The sequence below is a fragment of the Rhodotorula graminis genome (assembly GCF_001329695.1).
Source record: "Rhodotorula graminis WP1 unplaced genomic scaffold RHOBAscaffold_1, whole genome shotgun sequence".
In the NCBI taxonomy this organism is placed as follows: domain Eukaryota; kingdom Fungi; phylum Basidiomycota; class Microbotryomycetes; order Sporidiobolales; family Sporidiobolaceae; genus Rhodotorula; species Rhodotorula graminis.
The window spans coordinates 746,498-762,064 of record NW_017264928.1 but is presented as its reverse complement, the minus strand read 5'-3'; the positions used below and the strand labels follow the sequence as shown (position 1 = coordinate 762,064).

Here is a 15,567-nt window from a genome sequence, read left to right as displayed (position 1 = left end):
AGTCCAACTTCACCGCAGAGGTGGAATCGCTGCTTGCGCTCTCGACTCTCTCGCAAAGGGTGGATACTGATGAGAGCTTTTGCACAGAATGAGAGTCGTCTACGCGCAGAGATAAAGAAAGAGAGAGTGGGAACCCGCGTGACCTCGCCCTCGAGCTGTTCTCGAGCCTCCTTCAACCGACACTCGCTCCTCCTCCTGGTCGTCCTCACACTCGAGCGACGTCACTCAGACCGGGCTCGGCGGGACCTTGAGGTGCTTGCTCGGCGCGTCGCCGTCGCTGTCGCCGCCGCCGTCGAACCGGACGGGCAAGTCGACCAGAGTCGGCGCGTTCGACAGCGCCGGGCTCGGCAGGACGCCGCCGATCGACGACCCGTCGCTCGCGAGCCTCGCCCTGCGGCCCCTCGGGGTGGCCGACGAGTGGCCAGGGGGCGCGCCCGAGCCGGCGGCAGGGTGCGACGGCCGCTCGACGTCGCAGTAGGCCGCCTTGTCGAGCTTGAGCGAGATGGCCCACACGGCCCACGAGCCGTACACCTGGGTCGCGAGCAGGAGCGCGCCGACGACGTAGACGACGACCGAGAAGTAGACGTCGCGCGGGTCCGAGTGGAACTGGACGAGGCGCAGGCTGTGCTCGACGAGGAGCCAGATGGCGGCTCCGAACTTGAACAGGCTGCAGGACGGCGTGAACGGTCAGCGCGAGTCGGACGAGAGCGAAAGAGAGAGAGAGCGGGAGACGCACAAGGACTGGACGGCGGCGAAGCGAAGCACTCGGCGAGTGTTGCGCGCGCCGCAACCGAGACGGTCTGGAGGGTTGAGCACGTCAGTATCGTGCCGACGACGAGAAGCGAGAGGAGGACGCACACATGAGGAGGCCGATGAAGACTGACTGCTCGGTCGTCGCCTGGAAGAGCCAGATGGCGCCGACCGTGACGATGGCAGGATGGACTGCGGCGACGCGCTCGAGGTCAGTGGCGGTTCGGGCGACGAGGAGAACGACGTAGGGCACTCACAGGTCTGCTCCATCGTGACGAAGAGCGACATGATGGCGAGCAACGTCTGCGAGAGAGGAGGAGGGTCAGGACGAGGGGGGAGGACGAAGAGAGAGGAGAGGCCCGAGCGGACGCACGCAGAAGTGGTGGGCGAGCAGCGACGGCCGCATCGACTCGCGGTACACCATCTCAAAGATGTCTGTGAAGGAGAGAGCGTGAGTGAGGTGTGGCGCGAAAGGCGAGGGCGAGAGGGAGGACGCACAGAGGGCAGAGACGATGGCGGCCGTGAGGGTGATGGCCTGGAACGCCAGCTGCGAGTACGAGCGGACAAAGACTGGCGATGCGACGAGCTGAAGGACGAGCGCGATCGTCGTAAAGACCGTGTTGAGCAGGTCTGCGCGAGGGAAAGAGAGAGCGTGAGCGAGGAAGGCTGAGGGGTCCAGAGGAGGCGAGAGGAGGACGCACAGGTGACCGTGTTGCGCTGGTTCGCCGGCGACAGCTTGCGGTACTCGCTCGAGTAGCGCATGAAGCACGACTCGGTCGCCTTGGCCGACAAGTACAGGATGATGAAGAAGATGAAGAGCGGGACCGAGAACTGCTCGAACGGGGAGAGAAGGACGAGTCAGTCTGGCTCGGTGTAGGAGAGAGAGCTATGGGACGCACAAAGGCGACCGTCGTCGGGAAGACGAGCGTGAGCTTGGCCTTGGCGAGCTCCGAGATCGAGTGGGCCGACAGGCCGCGCATGTCGCGGTCGTTCCACGTCGTGTTGGGCGCGACGAACGTCTGCTTGAACGGGAACGCGCGCGTCGTCTCGTAGTAGTCGCGGTCGACTGCGTGTGACGACGAGAGTCAGGACGAGGGGGCGGAAAGGCGAGGCGAGAGGGGCCGGAAGGAGGGACGCACCGCACATGTCGCCGCCCGAGGGACCGATGTGGGAGCAGTGGACGTCGGGGCGGAAGGGCACCATGTTGAGGTGGACGTAGCGGCACCAAGTCGTCTGCAAGGCCGACGAGGTCGTCAGTCGGGGCTCGAGATGGTTGGCGGGAGGGAAGGGAAAGGGAGGAGACGCACGTCGAGCCCGCCCTCGTAGATCTCGCCCCACCGCCTCTCCTCGGTGAGGAACTCGTAGCACTCGTCGTACGACTCGTACTGCTGGTTGGCGCCCGTGCAGTGCTGCATCGCCGTTGGGCAGATCTGGCTCGCCGCCTTGCGCGACATGAGGGCCGAGCGGTTGGTCGTCGCCGGGTCGTACGTCTCGCCGAGCTCCTGGGCAATGACGGGCGCGATACTTTCCTGGACGATCTCCCATGCTTCTGTGAGAGGGAAAGAACAGGGCCAGTCAGGTCGCGCTCGAAGGAGAACGGGAGGTCGAGGGAGAGCTTCAGGGACGCACGAGGGAAGCGGCGGAACGACGCGTCGTACGAGATCATCTTGAGGTCGTCGTTCCACGCCGTCATGACGTCGATCTGGACGGGCACGCGTTGTCCGACCGTGTCGTAGGCGAGTTCGAGAACGGCCGAGAAGTAGACTTGCGGCGGCTCGACCATGAGGCTCTGGATCGTCTGCGCCGCCGGGTAGCCCAGGATGGACGTCGACGACACGTTGCGGATGCCGGCGAACAGGCCAAAGAGGTACTCGATGTTGAGCTCGGCGCCCTCGAACGCTGTCGGCGAGTTGAGAAGGTCAGCGACGGCGGCGACGACGACGACGACGAGAAGAGGAACGGGGACGCACTCGTCGTGACGTCGACTCGTCCCACCATGTCGTCGATGAACAGGTCATAGTGGCCATCCTGCAGGACTGGTTGCGGGTCGAGGAAGCTGCAGGCCGTCGAACGAGGTCAGTGCGCGGGCTCCATCGTGTGGCTGAGACGAGAGAGACCGAGGCGACGCACGCCTTCTGGAACCGCTCGAGGGCCTGTAGGTACTCGTAGGGCTGGCGGATGGCGGCGACGCTCGAGGCGAGAGCGGCGGCAGCCGTGAAAAGAGCAGCTCGGCGCATGTTCCGGGCGGCGAGAGCGGGAGCAGCGGGTGGAGGGTGCAGAAGGAGAGCAAGCGGTGCCTGTCGACGCCTCGAAGGGCTCGCGCCCGCAGCTGCGCCACAGCTGCCCGAGATCCACGGAAAGTGCGGCGAGGAGGCGTTGGCTCGAGCCTCCCGACGAATCTCCTGAGCGTCCGTCCGTCGGGGCCAAAGCCGCCTCGGTGTCGGTCCGCCCACGCCATCGGCAGCGATAACGACGTGCACGTGGAGCGCTAGACGCTCAGGAGAGGGTCTCGCTCGCGGGGCGTCTTCTGCCGGGCGGAGGAACACAGGGTCGGCGTCGGCGAGCGAGCCATCGTCTGCCTCTCTCGCCACCGAGGAGGCTGAGCGACTCGACAACCGAATCGCCGCGATGGCGTAGCCAGTGTGGCTCGGCCGAGGGAAGAACGTGGTCGGCGGGAGAGGGAGTGCGGCGGTTCGAGGTCGGAGGAGAGGGAGAGACGACACCGCGCGCCGAGCCTGCGCCGCACCGGGCAGCGAGAGAAGGAGAGAAGGAGCACAGAGAGCACGCGAGCAGCACTTGCCCCGCCGTCGGAGCGGTGTGGTCGAGAGCAGCAGCCAACCGCGACTGCGCCCAAGTCGAATCGCTCGCCTCCTCAGGCCTCATCTCGCTCACCAGTACTCTCGCTCGCCCACCATGTTCCGCGCGACCCGCATCCTCCTCGCCGCCGCACCCCAGGCCTCCAAGGCCGCCCCCTCGTCGCTCCGCACCAAGCTCTCGACCGGCATCACTGGCATCGCCGTCCACCCCGAGCCCCTCTCTGCGCTCGTCGACTCGTACAAGTCGACCCTCAGCGTCCTCGACATGATCCCCGCATCCGCCGTCTACCGCCAGAGCGCAGAGGCCATCACCCGCGAGCGGCTCGCGGCCGTCGAGCGCCTCGGAGGCGACGGCGACGAGGCGAGCATCGAGCAGGTCGAGCAGGCCATCGGCGCCGGCATTGTCGAGGAGCTCCTCATGCAGGCCACCGACGAGCTCAAGCTCGCCGCCAAGATGATCGAGTTCAAGTCGTGCGTCTCTCCCTCTCCTCCTCCTCCTTCCTCCTCCTCATCTCGTCCCCTTGACTGACCCGTTCCCTGCCCCGTGCCGCACAGGTGGGAGGAGCTTGAGGAGGCGCCGGCACCAGGGCAGTGGGAGCCCTTCCGCGTCACCCCGTCCACCACCACCGCCGACGACCTCCACCCGAACTAGAGCGGCATGGGCGAGGGCGGCGGCAGTGTACGAGGAGGGAGCGGCGAGGGTATGTCGACGGGACCGGCAGTAATGGAACCTCGGCAGTCTACGCAACAGTCGGCCTCGAGCGCGCGCGAGAGAGGAGACGCTTTTGGCTCGAGGCTTCCTCAGCTTGCTCGTTCGTGCCTCGCTTGAGCTCTCTCGCCTGCGACGAAGCGCGTGTCGCACGACCGAGTTTGCATATCTAGACACAGGCTGCGCATCTACAGCTGCTCGCCGTGCCCGCCGTTCCCTCGTCCCGCTGCGACCCTCGAACCCGCTCGTCCCTCCTTCGCCCGCCTCCGCCTCGCACCGCCGTCGCCCTCGCCGCTCAATACACCTCGACGACGGTCGCGACGGCGACATGGTCGCTCGGCTCGACGCCCTTGCGCGGCAAGCCGGGCTCGCACGTCTCGTGAAAGTCGTGCATCTCGAGCAGCTTGCGCCACCTCGGCTGCGGCCTGTTGGCGGGCGAGGTCGAGGTCGATGTTGAGGGCGAGGGTGGCAGGAGGAGGATGTAGTCGAGCGTGCAGCGCCACAAGGGCGTAAAGTTCGAGTACCGCGGCTCGAAATCGCCGCGCTCGACGCGCTCGGCCCACGAGCCTTCGAGGCGCGCCGCGACGTCGGCCTCGGGCTCGGCGACGCGCCACCCGTTGCCCATCTGGACCTCGGGCTTGCGCGCGCAGTACCACCGCTGCGACTCGGACGGCACGAGGCCGTACGACTCGCCGTACGCCGACCGGACCCGACGGCGCTCGGCGGGTGCTGCTGGCGGCGCCGCGGCGGCGGCGGCGGCGTCGGTGGTCGTCGACGAGTAGTCAGGGTGGCGGAACAGGTGCTGCAGCTGCTCGAGCGTCGCGAGGCCGTCGTCCTCAGTCGGCGGGCGCGAGTTCTTGATGATGCGGTCGGGGTGCTGCGAGAGGTCGTCGGACGTGACGTCCTCGCCCTCCTTGGGCTCGGGCGCAGGTGGCTCGGGAGGCACATAGTCCGGGTCGTAGCTGGAGGAGAGATGAAAGTCAGGTCGGGGAGAGGAGAGAGAGGCTCGAGCGACGAGGACGCACATCTTGTCGACGCTCTGGTGGACGACGCGCGAACGCTCAAAGTCGGCGACGAGGTCCGGCGAGATGGACGCGCCCGTCAGCAGGCGGTAGGTCATCTCGCGAGGTTGCGTGTTGAGGTCTGGCACGAGGAAGGAGGGGCGTCAGGTCGGTCGAGGAGAGGAGAGACAGAGAGCGAGAGGACGTACCGCCAGCGAGGAACAACGGCCAGTCGTGCCACTTGTCGTCGCTCGCCCTGAAGCGCTCGAGCTCCTTGACGAGCAGGGCTGTCTGCCGCACGCGCTCGTAGACGTGGCTCGGGTGCCAGAACGTGTGCGACGTCCCGACGACGACGCCTCGCCCGGACGCGTCCTTGAACTCGAGCGCGACAAACAGGCCGACGTTGCGCGTCGCACGCGACAGGCCGGCGGCGCGACGAGAGGCTTTGCTCGACGTGCTCGAGGCGTCGGGCGGACGGGCGCGGATCTCCTTCTCCTTCTCGGTGAGCTTCTCGGGCTCGTCGGCGGCGTTGGCGGCCGACACGTCGCCGTCCTGCGAGTCGACCTCGGGCTCGACGGGTGGCGGGTCCTGCGCCTCGAGTTCCGAGTCGTCGAGCGCGAGGTCGTCGAGGCGGATGCCGCGCTCGCCGACCTTGTTGAAGACCGAGTTCTTGTGCGCAATCAGGAGGCCGTGCGACTTGTTGCGGTACCCGACGAACGACGTGTAGCCGTACGAGAGCGTGAGGGACGGCAGGTGCTCGGCGAGGCGGTCGACTTCTTGCAGGCACGCGATGTCGGGGTCGTAGTAGAGGACCCTGCACGGGGGCGAGCGAGGTCAGTAGCTGCGGCGACGTCGTCGACGTCGAGCTCGAGACGTACTGCTCCATGAGGGCGGGAAGGCGGTCTTTGCCCTGCAGGACAAGGCAGAGCGTCAGCGCGTGACTCGAGGAAGTGGACGAGGGGGACGGCGAGCGCACCTTGAGGCAGTCGCTGCCAGGAAACAGCTCTCGCCCTGCGGAAGGAGAGGCACGTCAGTACGTCGTGGGTTGAGGTGGATCTTGCGCGAACTCACGGACGAGGGCCTGGGCGAGCATCTGTTGAGGAGGAACAGAGGGGGTCAGTGAACGTCGATGCGCAGCTTCGCAAGCGCGGCGCCGAGCGACGATCGCCTCTCGGGAGCCGCACAATGACAGGAGAGCAGACGACGCACATTCCACGACAGGATGGCGACCTGCTTGCCCTCGCTCGCCCCGTCGACCGGGCTGTCCTCGTCGCGAGCCGGCACATCGACCCACTTGCGCGGCAGAAAGCCCTTGGGCTTGGCGTCGCCGGGCCCTGCGCCCTTCTTGAGCGCGCTCGCGACGCTCGGTGGCAGGTCGGCCGGGTCGACACCGTGCTCGTCGGCAAACTGGCGGCGCTCGTCCTTGCGCGCCTGCTGCTCGGCTTTCTTCTGGGCGCGGTGCGCGCGCTTGCGGTCGGCGGCGTCCGAGCTGTCGCTCGACTGGGCCGTGCTGGTCGTCGGCGTGCTCGTCGAGGGCGTCGCGGTGGTGGATGACGACGAGGGAGATGAGGACGAGGTGGGGGGAGGAGCGGCGGCGGACATCGTGCGGTGCGTGCGGGTGTGCTGCAACGTCGTCGAGAGCAGTGTGCGCAGTCGCAGAGCCAGCTTGTGGCGGCGAGCGTGGTGTGAGGAGGGAGAGCAGGCGACCGCCGACGACCTCCGCGCCTCGTCCGTCGAGTCTGCTGCTGGCGTCAACGAGTCAAGCCTGGCCGAGCGTTCCCTGCGTAGCACAGCTCGCAGCTGGAGCATTGACCGGCGCGACAGCCTGACAACCGGCGCGACGGCCATGTGCCCGGTCCTCTCTCTCGCTTCGCTCTGTTTCTCGCTCTCGCTCTCTTCTCCTCTCGACGACGCACACGCTCGACAAGAGGTATCCGTCAAACGCCAGCAGGCATCGTCGCCATTGCGCGAGCGTACCAAGGCCCCAAACAACCGTCGAATCGGGCTCGGAAAGCGCGCTTAGGCCTGCGAGAAGACGACGAGGTCAGGAACGAGTTGTTCGACGACGACAGGCCCGACCGCCACCATAGGCCGAGGAGAGAAGAGAGAGGGTGACGCACGGTGTCGGCGAAGGTGAACGCGACGTTCTTGCCGGTGAGGCGGTGGTCTGTGGGCGTCGCGGAGTATGAGCGACTGAACGACGACGACCGCGAAGGGAAAGGGAAAAGACGGAAAAATGCCCGTAAACGTGTCAAGTTTGTACCTGCGTAAGCGAGAGCGTCAGTAAGCGTAACGAGGAAGAGGGAGGCCGAGGAAGAGGTAGAGAAGGCGAGGAGGGGAGGGGGAGGACGCACTCGAGGTTGGTCGCGTCCTTCTGGTCGAGGAAGCTGTGTGCGTGATTCGAGTCAGTCACTGATCATGTAGAGAGAGAGAGAGAGAGAGAGAGAGAGAGAGAGAGAGAGAGAGAGGAAGAGGAGCCCGTACACCTTGATGGTCTTCGAGCCGTCGACGGCCTGGCGGGTGCGCTTGCCGGTGATCTCCTGCTCGAAGCAAGGTCAAAGGTGGCGAGCGCAAATCAGCCAAAGGCCTCACATCCGCCTGCTCCACAGCCACGCCGTGGAGCCATCATCCAGCGCCCGTGTCCAACAAAGGAGCCCAGGTACCCTGTCCGGCGCCACGACCATCGCGAGGGGGATGACGAGACCGAGTGAAGCGAGCGGGGACGCACAGTCGGGAAGACGAGGTCCTCAAGGATCTTCTCGTGAACCTCCTTGAGGGTGCGCGAACGCGGGCGCTGCTGCTTGACGCGCGAGCCGCGAGTCGGCTTGCGCATCATGCGGCGCTGGCCGATGAAGACGACGTGGCGGTCCGAGAACTTCTTCTCGAGCTCGCGGGTGAGGCTGCGCGTGCGGTCGAGCGTCAGGGAGGGCGCAGGAGAAGGAGGGAGAGAGAGGACGGACCGGCCCTGGATCTTGTGGAAGGCCTTGACCTGGGGGACCGGGACGAAGACGACGATGGCCTTCTTGCCACCCTTGACGTCAACCTCGCGAGCCGCCGAGATCTGGAGCGGGCGGAGCTCGGCCTTGAGGTCCGGCACGTTGTTCTCGAGGTCGAGGAGGGCCTGGGCGACGAGGGTCTCCGTGGCGTCCGGCGCGGTGCGCGGCGCGTTGGCGGTCCTGAAGATCTGTGCGTGTGCGGTACAGGGTCAGTTTACTGCGCTCGCAAGGGGCGGCAGGGCGAGAGAGAGGGCGAGGTGACGGACCTTGGCGTTGACGGACTGTTGGCGAGGGGGGAACAGGGACGGGGACGAATAGTCAGCATGCGCCGCTTCAACAGCGACCTCGTGGGACAATGCTCGGGCCGTCCAGGCGAGCGCAGCGATATCGAACCGGCGGAGGAGCCTGGGTGGACCCCTCCTCGTCGTCGACGCCCGTCTCAGCTCGACCCGGCCGCCGCGCCTCGCCAACAACCTCCTGCGCCCTCTGCCGCCTCCTGCACCGCGCATTTCTGCCCAGGTACACCCTGCGACCTGTCCTGCCCGCCCTCGTCGACCGCCGGACGTCGTGCCGAGCCGCGTGCAGCGACGAGAACTTTGCTCGCTGTTGACGAGCGGCGGCGGCTCGCTCGCTGGGGCTGGTGGTGCGCGGGCGAGGTGTCGAGTCGAGGGGTACAGGGTGCGCAGCAAGGAGCTAGCGACTGACCATGGTGGGCGACGGGACGGAGAAAGCGAGAGCAAGTCGGGCTCGCGCTCTCGAGCCAGCCCTCCGCCTCGGCCACCGCGGCGAGCCCTTTTCTCGCTCCTCTCGCTGCGACTTGCTGCGCTCAAGCTGCTCGTACTGCTCCGTAAGATACAGGTACTACTCGCTGGACCGCTCTCGGACTCGCGCTGACCGAGGGAGCACTCGAGCCTTTCCTCGACCTCGCTGCGGCGTGTACACCAAGCTGCGTTGCATAAGCCCGTCTACTGGTACAGTCCCACACGTAGTCTATGTACGAGGCATCGTGTCGGTCGCATAGTGACGCTCTAGCAGGCGAGGGCTGCGCGCAAGCGAGGGAGGAGACAGGGTCAGGTCGGTCACGCTTCGTGTACATGAAGCCCGCCTCGTCGGCACGAGGCCGGCCCCGACAGGCACACGCGAGAGGAGAGCGAGACTGGGACGCACAACCTGCCCTCCCAGAAGACGGCGGCGCCAATCATGTCGGTCAGGACGCGCGTGAAGTTGCCGTCCGTCTCGAGCGAGTGCACGTCGCGCATGTCGACGCGCATGCTCCACGGTTCTGCGAGACCGTCGAGAGGAGCGTCAGGACGCGTACTTTCGCGAGATAGGGTGGGGAGGGAGGGGCGGGACGGACCCGTGTCGCAGTTCCAGTCGGTGGTGCCGGGCGACCAGTGCGTCGCGATGAGGTACCCGCTGCGAGACGTCGAGAGTCCGTCAAGTCTGCTCGTGCTGTCCGACGCCGAACGAGCCCCGACGCCCGAGCGGGGGACGAGAGGCCCGCGAGAAAGAGGAGAGAGTGACGGACCGGTCCTTGACGCGCTTCTCCTGCAGAGCGTGCGTCGTGTGAGCGACGTGCGGCGGCGTGAGGGCACGAGAGAGGACGAAAGAGGACGCACCTGGAACAACGAGCCGTTCCACCACAACGGCCGCCCGCCTGTGTCGACGCCGCTCGAGCACCCGTCAGTCTCGCGCTCGGCCCGACCGAGAGAAGCGCTCAAAGCGAGAGAGGGAGAGGCGGACGCACGGTGGTCGAGGTGGAACAGGTGGTCGCTCTGGATGAACGTGTCGATCGAGTGCGCCTTGGTGTCGGGATGTGTGAGCTGGCCGATGATGCCGGCGTACTCGCGGTCGAGGTGGTACGGGAGGCCCGAGAGCTCGAACGCCTGCGGGTGGCGGCGAGGGCGAGAGTCAGTTCGGCAAGGACATGAGAGAGGGAGAGAGGGAGAGGAGAGGAGGCCGGGCGCACCATCCAGAACGACTCCTTGTCGCCTGCGGGACGAACGACGAGTCAGTCTCCTCGCTCGAGCAGCCGCCACGGCGCAACACGAATAGAGAGCGAACCAGACGACGCACCGTACGTGTTCTCGTACGTGACCTCCTCCCTGACGACCCTCGTGTTGAGCCACGCCGTGAACAAGAGGCCGTAGACGACGGTCGTGCGGCGCTTGTCGAACACGACGACGCCGCTCTCCATCTCCTCGCGCGAGGCCTGGTCCATCCACCACCGCGAGCGCTGCAGCTGCGCCGACGGCTCGCGGTCCTTCATGACCGAGTGGAACCACTCGTGGACCTGCGGGCGGGCGCGCGCGCGCACACGACGACGAGGGTCAGTCTCTGCCTAACCGAGAACGGCCTCGAGCGCGAGCGCGAGGGAGAGAGAAGGAGAGAGCGAGGACGGACCTGGCCCCAGCCGGCAAAGATCTCGCGGTCGCGGAAGAAGAGCGTGCCCGTCGCGTTGTAGCCCGGGTCGTCGTCGAGCAACGTTTCCGGGTCCTGGACAAAGATGGCGTCGGCGTCGGCGATGATGACCTCCTGGAACGGGCTCGCGAGGACGGCAAACGACTTGATGGCCCACCCGCCGCCGTGAATCCCGACGTGCGTCTCGTCAAAGTAGTTGAGCAGGTCGACCGTGTCGACCGAGGGGTGGATCGAGCGCAGCGCGGCGCGCTTCTCGGGCACGAGGTCGTCCGAGCCGGCGTAGACGACGTGGATCGGGAGCGCCGTGTTGTGCACGTGCTTGAGCGTCGCGATGAGGTGCACTGCGCGGGAGAGTCGAGCGTGAGCGAGGGACAGCGGGAGGGGCGGAACGAGAGGGACGGACCGGCATAGATGAACTGGTCGTTGCCGCACGGGATGATGATGCCTCTCGGGATCTTGTACGACTCACGCAGCTGCAGAGGGTAGGCGAGGTCAGCTGCCGCCTCTCGACGCGAGCGAGGAAGGAGAAAGGGGGGGACGTACCCCGGCAACCGTGCGAGGCATCTTGGGCGACTTGTTGACGAACGGGTACAGCGTCTGGAGGAGCTCCTGGTGGTGGTGGTGCACCGAGCGGGCGTACAGGCCCTTGGTCGACTCGTTGAGGTGCGGGAACGTCTCGTTCAGCGTCGCGCCGAAGTGGTCGAGCTCCTGCGCGCGCACGCGGACGGGTCAGAGCGTGTTCCTCGTCTAGAGAGGTGAGAGTGGACGCACGAGGAGGACCTTGGCGCGGTCGGCGTAGGTTGCGAGGTCGTGGAACGACGTCTCGTCCTCGATCGCGTCCTTTGTGCGCACGAGCACGCCGAGGAGCGCCTCGTCTGCGCCCTCCATGTCGGCCGCGCTCCTCGCCGCGCTCTCGACGGCCTGCGCGGCGCCCTCGCGCTTGCGCAGCAGGACAAAGAGGGACAGGGCGAGGGTCGAGAGGAAGAGGAGGAGCGGGAGGCGGCGGCCGCAAGGGCGGCGCGAGGGACGGGACGGCGAGGGCCCCGAGGTGCGGAACGAGGCCGAGGTGCTCATGTCGCGCGCCATGCCTGGGCGAGGCGAGCCGGGGCGGGGGTGGGCGCGAGTCGAGCGAGGGTGTGTGGACGGCGAGGCGCGTGAGGTGGGAGGGTCGGAAGGGAAGGTGCGCCGAGCTGTGCAGGCGGGCAAGGTGTACTCAAGGAGCGTCGGGGTGCTCACGAGGAGCTGGTCGGTGCGGTGTGCGAGCTGAAAGGCGGACGCGACCAACGAGCCGAGCTGATGAACTCGTCGGAACCGGGCCGCGTCGTCTCGGCTTTCTCGCGCCCAAGCAGCGTCCAGGACCACAGCTGTCGAGCCCTCTCTGACGACGCAAAGAACCACGAGAGCGCGCGCGCGCGACGACACCGAGTTGCACCGCCCCGGCCTCACCCTCTCTGCGACACGGCCGACACGCTGAACCTCCTCCCCGCCGCGTCCCCTCCCGCCCTGAGCACCTCCCTGCACTCCATGCCGACCTCCCTCGCGCCCTCGACGCCCGCGTCCTCCCAGCTGCGCAACGCAGGCTCCCACGTGCCCCACAGCGCATCGGCGCGCGCCCGCCCCGACACCGGCGCCTCGCCTCCTGCGGCGGCGGTGGCGCTCGAAGGCGCGAGCAGCGCGCGCAGGAGCGTCGGGAGCGACAGGAGCGCAGAGAGGTGCGTCAGGGGCGAGAAGGGCTCGACGGGCTTGACGGGCGCCGTGGCGGCGACGGTCGTCGCGCTCGAGGCGGACCGCACGCGGCGCGTCGGCGTCGAGTCGGGCCCGTCGCGACTGGCCGGCGACGCGGGCGACTCGGGGAGCGGGTCGAGTCGTGGACGGGCGGGCGTCAAAGGTGGGCTGGCCGGCGAGCGCGGTGCGGCAGTCGTGCTGGTGGAGGTCGTGGACGACGGCGGCGGGGCGAGCGAGGCCGACAGCTGCGAGATGGACTGGAACGACGTCTTGAGGGCGTCGAGCGACGTGTCTAGGGCCTCGGCGCGGCTCTTCATCTGTGTCGGGGCGGGCCTGTGAGCGTGAGCGCAACCGAGGAAGGAGAGAGGGAGAGGTGACGCACCTTGCGGATCGTGTCGCTCGCGTCGATGAGCTCGTGGTGGTGGTTGTAGACGAGGGACTGGCGCTCGCCATCAAGCTCGCGGATCTCTGCGCACGAAGAAGAGGTGAGGGTGAGCGGGTCGCTCGCGTTTCGAGGAGGCGAGACAAGGGGGACGCACCATTGAGGAGGTCGATCTCGCGCTTGAGGAGGTCGGGGAGCGAGGCCGTCGATGACAGTGAGTGGAAGTAGCTGTCCGGGTCGAAGCGGTCGGGCGAGTCTGGTTGCGGCGGGCAAGGGGGTCAGCGGGGAGGGAGAGGGGAGGAGGAGGAGGAGGGGCGCACCGACGTCGAGGGCCTGCCCCTCTTTGGGCGTCGCGAGGCCGTAGTAGTCCCTGAGGCGGGTTCTGCGCTTGCGCTCTGACCCTGCCACCGAGGGCGAGCCACCTCCGCCGCCGACAGACGACACGGCCGACACGCGACGCGAGAAGGACGGGGGCGGCGACGCGACGTCGGGAATGGATGACGTGGCGTGACTGGGTCTGCGCGTTGGCGTGGCGAAGCTCATGGCAGCCAGTGCCGAGGTGTCGAGGCGAGGAGAGGGCGAGAGCGCGAGGAGAGCGAGGTGGGGAGGAGCACCCTGCTCCCTCTCGCTCCCACCACCAGCACCGATCGGACCAGCTCGAGGAGCACTCTCGAAAGCTTACCAGGCACCAACTCGCACGGCCAGACCGCCCTCAAAGCGTCTTCCCCTCTTCGCCCTCGTCCTCATCGTCCAGCCGCCGGAAATGCGGCTCACGTCTCGACCACGGCCACGGGCGCTTGTCCCGCTCGTGCTCCTCGTCCTGTCCCTCCTCGCAACTGCCGCACGAGCGGCTCGGCCTCCAACAGCCGCCGCCGCCGCCGTGTACCCCCTCCCCCTCCTCGTCCTCTCCTCCCTCTCCCTCCCCGCGCACGCCCTCCCCGGCTCGTCCCTCTCAACCCCAGCCCCAGCAGGCGGCATCTCCTTCTGTCGCTGCACGTGCTTTGGCAAGAACTCGACCATCATCCCGCTGTACCGCCCGGCCGTGCCGTCCAACCCGTGCCTGTCGTGCACGCGCCAGTTCTGCCTCGACCAGAAACTCGCGGCGTGCGTTGGGGCCCAGACGCCGGACGAGGACCCGGACACGGCGACGGGCGAGGGCGGAGACGTCGAGGCAAAGTGCTTCCGTGCGTCCCTCTTCCTCTCTCTCCCTCTCTCCCTCTCTCTCTCGCGTGCACGATCCCGTCGCTCACTCTCTCGCCCGACGCGCCAACAGAGCGTGACTCGCCCAAGTCGCACTTCATCGTCGTCCTGTTCCTCGTCATCACGGCGACGCTCGTCGTCGTCGCTGCCCTCAAGCACTTTGGGATCGACCTGCACGCCCTCTTTGTCCAGGCCGGCGTCAAGGGCATCGTGGCTGTGCGTCTGCGCCCGCCTTCTCCTGTCGGTCTCGGTGGACGTTGAACGTCGAGACTGACTGTCGTCGATCGACACCGTCGTGCAGGAGCTCGTCCAGGGCGTCAAGGTCGTCCTCAACCGCCGTCGAGGCGGGCCCTCGTACGCCTCCGTCTCGTCCTAGATCTCTTTCTCTCTCTCTTGCCGTACCTCCCTCTGTCTCTCAGTACTCTCTGCAACACGAACTGGGTGTACGGGGCTTCTATGGCAAAGAGTCCGGCGAGAGGTACGCTCTGAACACGCCGCGCACGCCGTTGAAGCACAGGATCTCGAGCGTGCCCGCCTGCGCGCGCGTGACAGACCACTCGTGAGTTCTCGAGTGCCACAGCGACACTCGAGAGGGGAAGAGAGCGCGAGAGAGAGAAAAGGAGAGCGCACCCTGGCCGCCGTTTTGACCTCGTCGACCGAGACGCGCCCCTCGCACACCTCGCCCCGCTCGAGCAGCTCGGCGCGCATGACGCCCTCGAGGAGGCCGCACTCTGCTGTGGGCGTGATGAACGGCGCCGAGGGCGCGAGGCGGAAGGCGACGTTCGAGATGGACGACTCGGTGAGCTCGCCCCAGGGGTTCGAGAGGAGGACGTCGAAGGGGGGAGCGGTCGGGTCGGGGGAGGGAGTGAGGGTCGCGCCTATGAGTGTGGAGAGGGCGTCAGACGTCGGGTATGGGGGGTCGAGGCGAGGAGCAAAAGGGGCGCACCGCAGCGCGCTCGAGCCGAATCGTACACCTCGCGCCGCGACGTCTTGCACCGCAGGAACGGGTCGTCGCCGTATGCCGTCGGTCGGTCGTCGAGGACGACTCGGACCTGGTCTGCTTGGCGTGCGTCGTCAGGTCAAGATTGTGCGGGCGCGGCCGAAGGAGAGGGAGAGAGGGGACGCACAATCTGGCATGGGCGAGAGCGGGAACGCTTCTGCTTTGGGCTCGCCGCTCGGGAGGACCGACAGTCGTACCTATTGACGACGCACGGCAGGTCAGGATTGGCGAACAAGGGGGGGAAAGGCTTCATCGCGAGTCGAGAGACGGACCCGCAAGTCTCCCTCGAGCCCCGCTCGCCTCGCCTCGTCGACAGCCCGGTCGAGCTCCTCTTCGAGCTGTGCGTCGGTCGGCATAGTAACGGTGGCGCACCACGAGCTGGGCAGGTCGGCGGCGATGCGGGCGTGGGCGGTTTTGAGGCGGGCGAGATGGCGGTGCAGGAGCGAGAAGCGGGCGTCTCGGAACCTCGAGGGCGAGTAGCTGGTCGAGGTGAAGATGGAAAAGGTGCTGGTGTGGTCCTTGGAGGTCATGGCGCTGCTGCTCGGTGCTGAGCGAGGTGCGTGTGTT

General features: G+C 67.3%; 6 protein-coding genes across 6 annotated transcripts; 2 read left to right on the top strand and 4 right to left on the bottom strand.

The window, feature by feature from the left end:
* Window positions 1-65: 65 nt before the first annotated feature.
* RHOBADRAFT_50669 (uncharacterized protein) lies at window positions 66-2,987 on the bottom strand (the record flags this gene model as incomplete). The annotated part of the gene is made up of 13 exons (XM_018415438.1): window positions 66-667; window positions 737-800; window positions 859-942; window positions 1,008-1,053; window positions 1,124-1,185; window positions 1,249-1,380; window positions 1,452-1,581; window positions 1,650-1,816; window positions 1,890-1,983; window positions 2,058-2,299; window positions 2,380-2,649; window positions 2,721-2,806; window positions 2,881-2,987. The coding sequence occupies 13 exons, from the start codon at window positions 2,985-2,987 to the stop codon at window positions 226-228; spliced, it is 1,926 nt and encodes a 641-aa protein (XP_018274215.1). The 3' UTR covers window positions 66-225.
* A 676-nt stretch (window positions 2,988-3,663) lies between these two features.
* On the top strand, window positions 3,664-4,316 carry RHOBADRAFT_32800 (uncharacterized protein; the record flags this gene model as incomplete). Its single annotated transcript, XM_018413056.1, has 2 exons — window positions 3,664-4,037; window positions 4,122-4,316. 2 exons carry the CDS (start codon window positions 3,664-3,666, stop codon window positions 4,216-4,218), a joined length of 471 nt encoding a protein of 156 aa, XP_018274214.1. The 3' UTR covers window positions 4,219-4,316.
* Window positions 4,317-7,203: 2,887 nt separating this feature from the next.
* RHOBADRAFT_64343 (40S ribosomal protein S7) lies at window positions 7,204-8,460 on the bottom strand (the record flags this gene model as incomplete). The annotated part of the gene is made up of 7 exons (XM_018418470.1): window positions 7,204-7,301; window positions 7,397-7,443; window positions 7,511-7,539; window positions 7,631-7,663; window positions 7,761-7,816; window positions 8,005-8,176; window positions 8,237-8,460. Coding segments are annotated over 7 exons (567 nt in total), but the record flags the coding sequence as incomplete, so codon positions are not given.
* A 3,628-nt stretch (window positions 8,461-12,088) lies between these two features.
* RHOBADRAFT_50667 (uncharacterized protein) lies at window positions 12,089-13,352 on the bottom strand. The gene is made up of 4 exons (XM_018415437.1): window positions 13,121-13,352; window positions 12,958-13,056; window positions 12,801-12,886; window positions 12,089-12,735 (listed from the first exon to the last, which is right to left on the bottom strand). Exons 1-4 carry the CDS (start codon window positions 13,341-13,343, stop codon window positions 12,136-12,138), a joined length of 1,008 nt encoding a protein of 335 aa, XP_018274212.1. The 5' UTR covers window positions 13,344-13,352; the 3' UTR covers window positions 12,089-12,135.
* A 412-nt stretch (window positions 13,353-13,764) lies between these two features.
* RHOBADRAFT_9590 (uncharacterized protein) lies at window positions 13,765-13,983 on the top strand (the record flags this gene model as incomplete). Its single annotated transcript, XM_018419246.1, has 1 exon — window positions 13,765-13,983. A coding segment is annotated over one exon (219 nt), but the record flags the coding sequence as incomplete, so codon positions are not given.
* A 471-nt stretch (window positions 13,984-14,454) lies between these two features.
* RHOBADRAFT_40705 (uncharacterized protein) lies at window positions 14,455-15,530 on the bottom strand (the record flags this gene model as incomplete). Its single annotated transcript, XM_018413753.1, has 5 exons — window positions 14,455-14,535; window positions 14,631-14,878; window positions 14,947-15,057; window positions 15,128-15,197; window positions 15,273-15,530. 5 exons carry the CDS (start codon window positions 15,528-15,530, stop codon window positions 14,455-14,457), a joined length of 768 nt encoding a protein of 255 aa, XP_018274210.1.
* Between the last annotated feature and the right edge of the window lie 37 nt (window positions 15,531-15,567).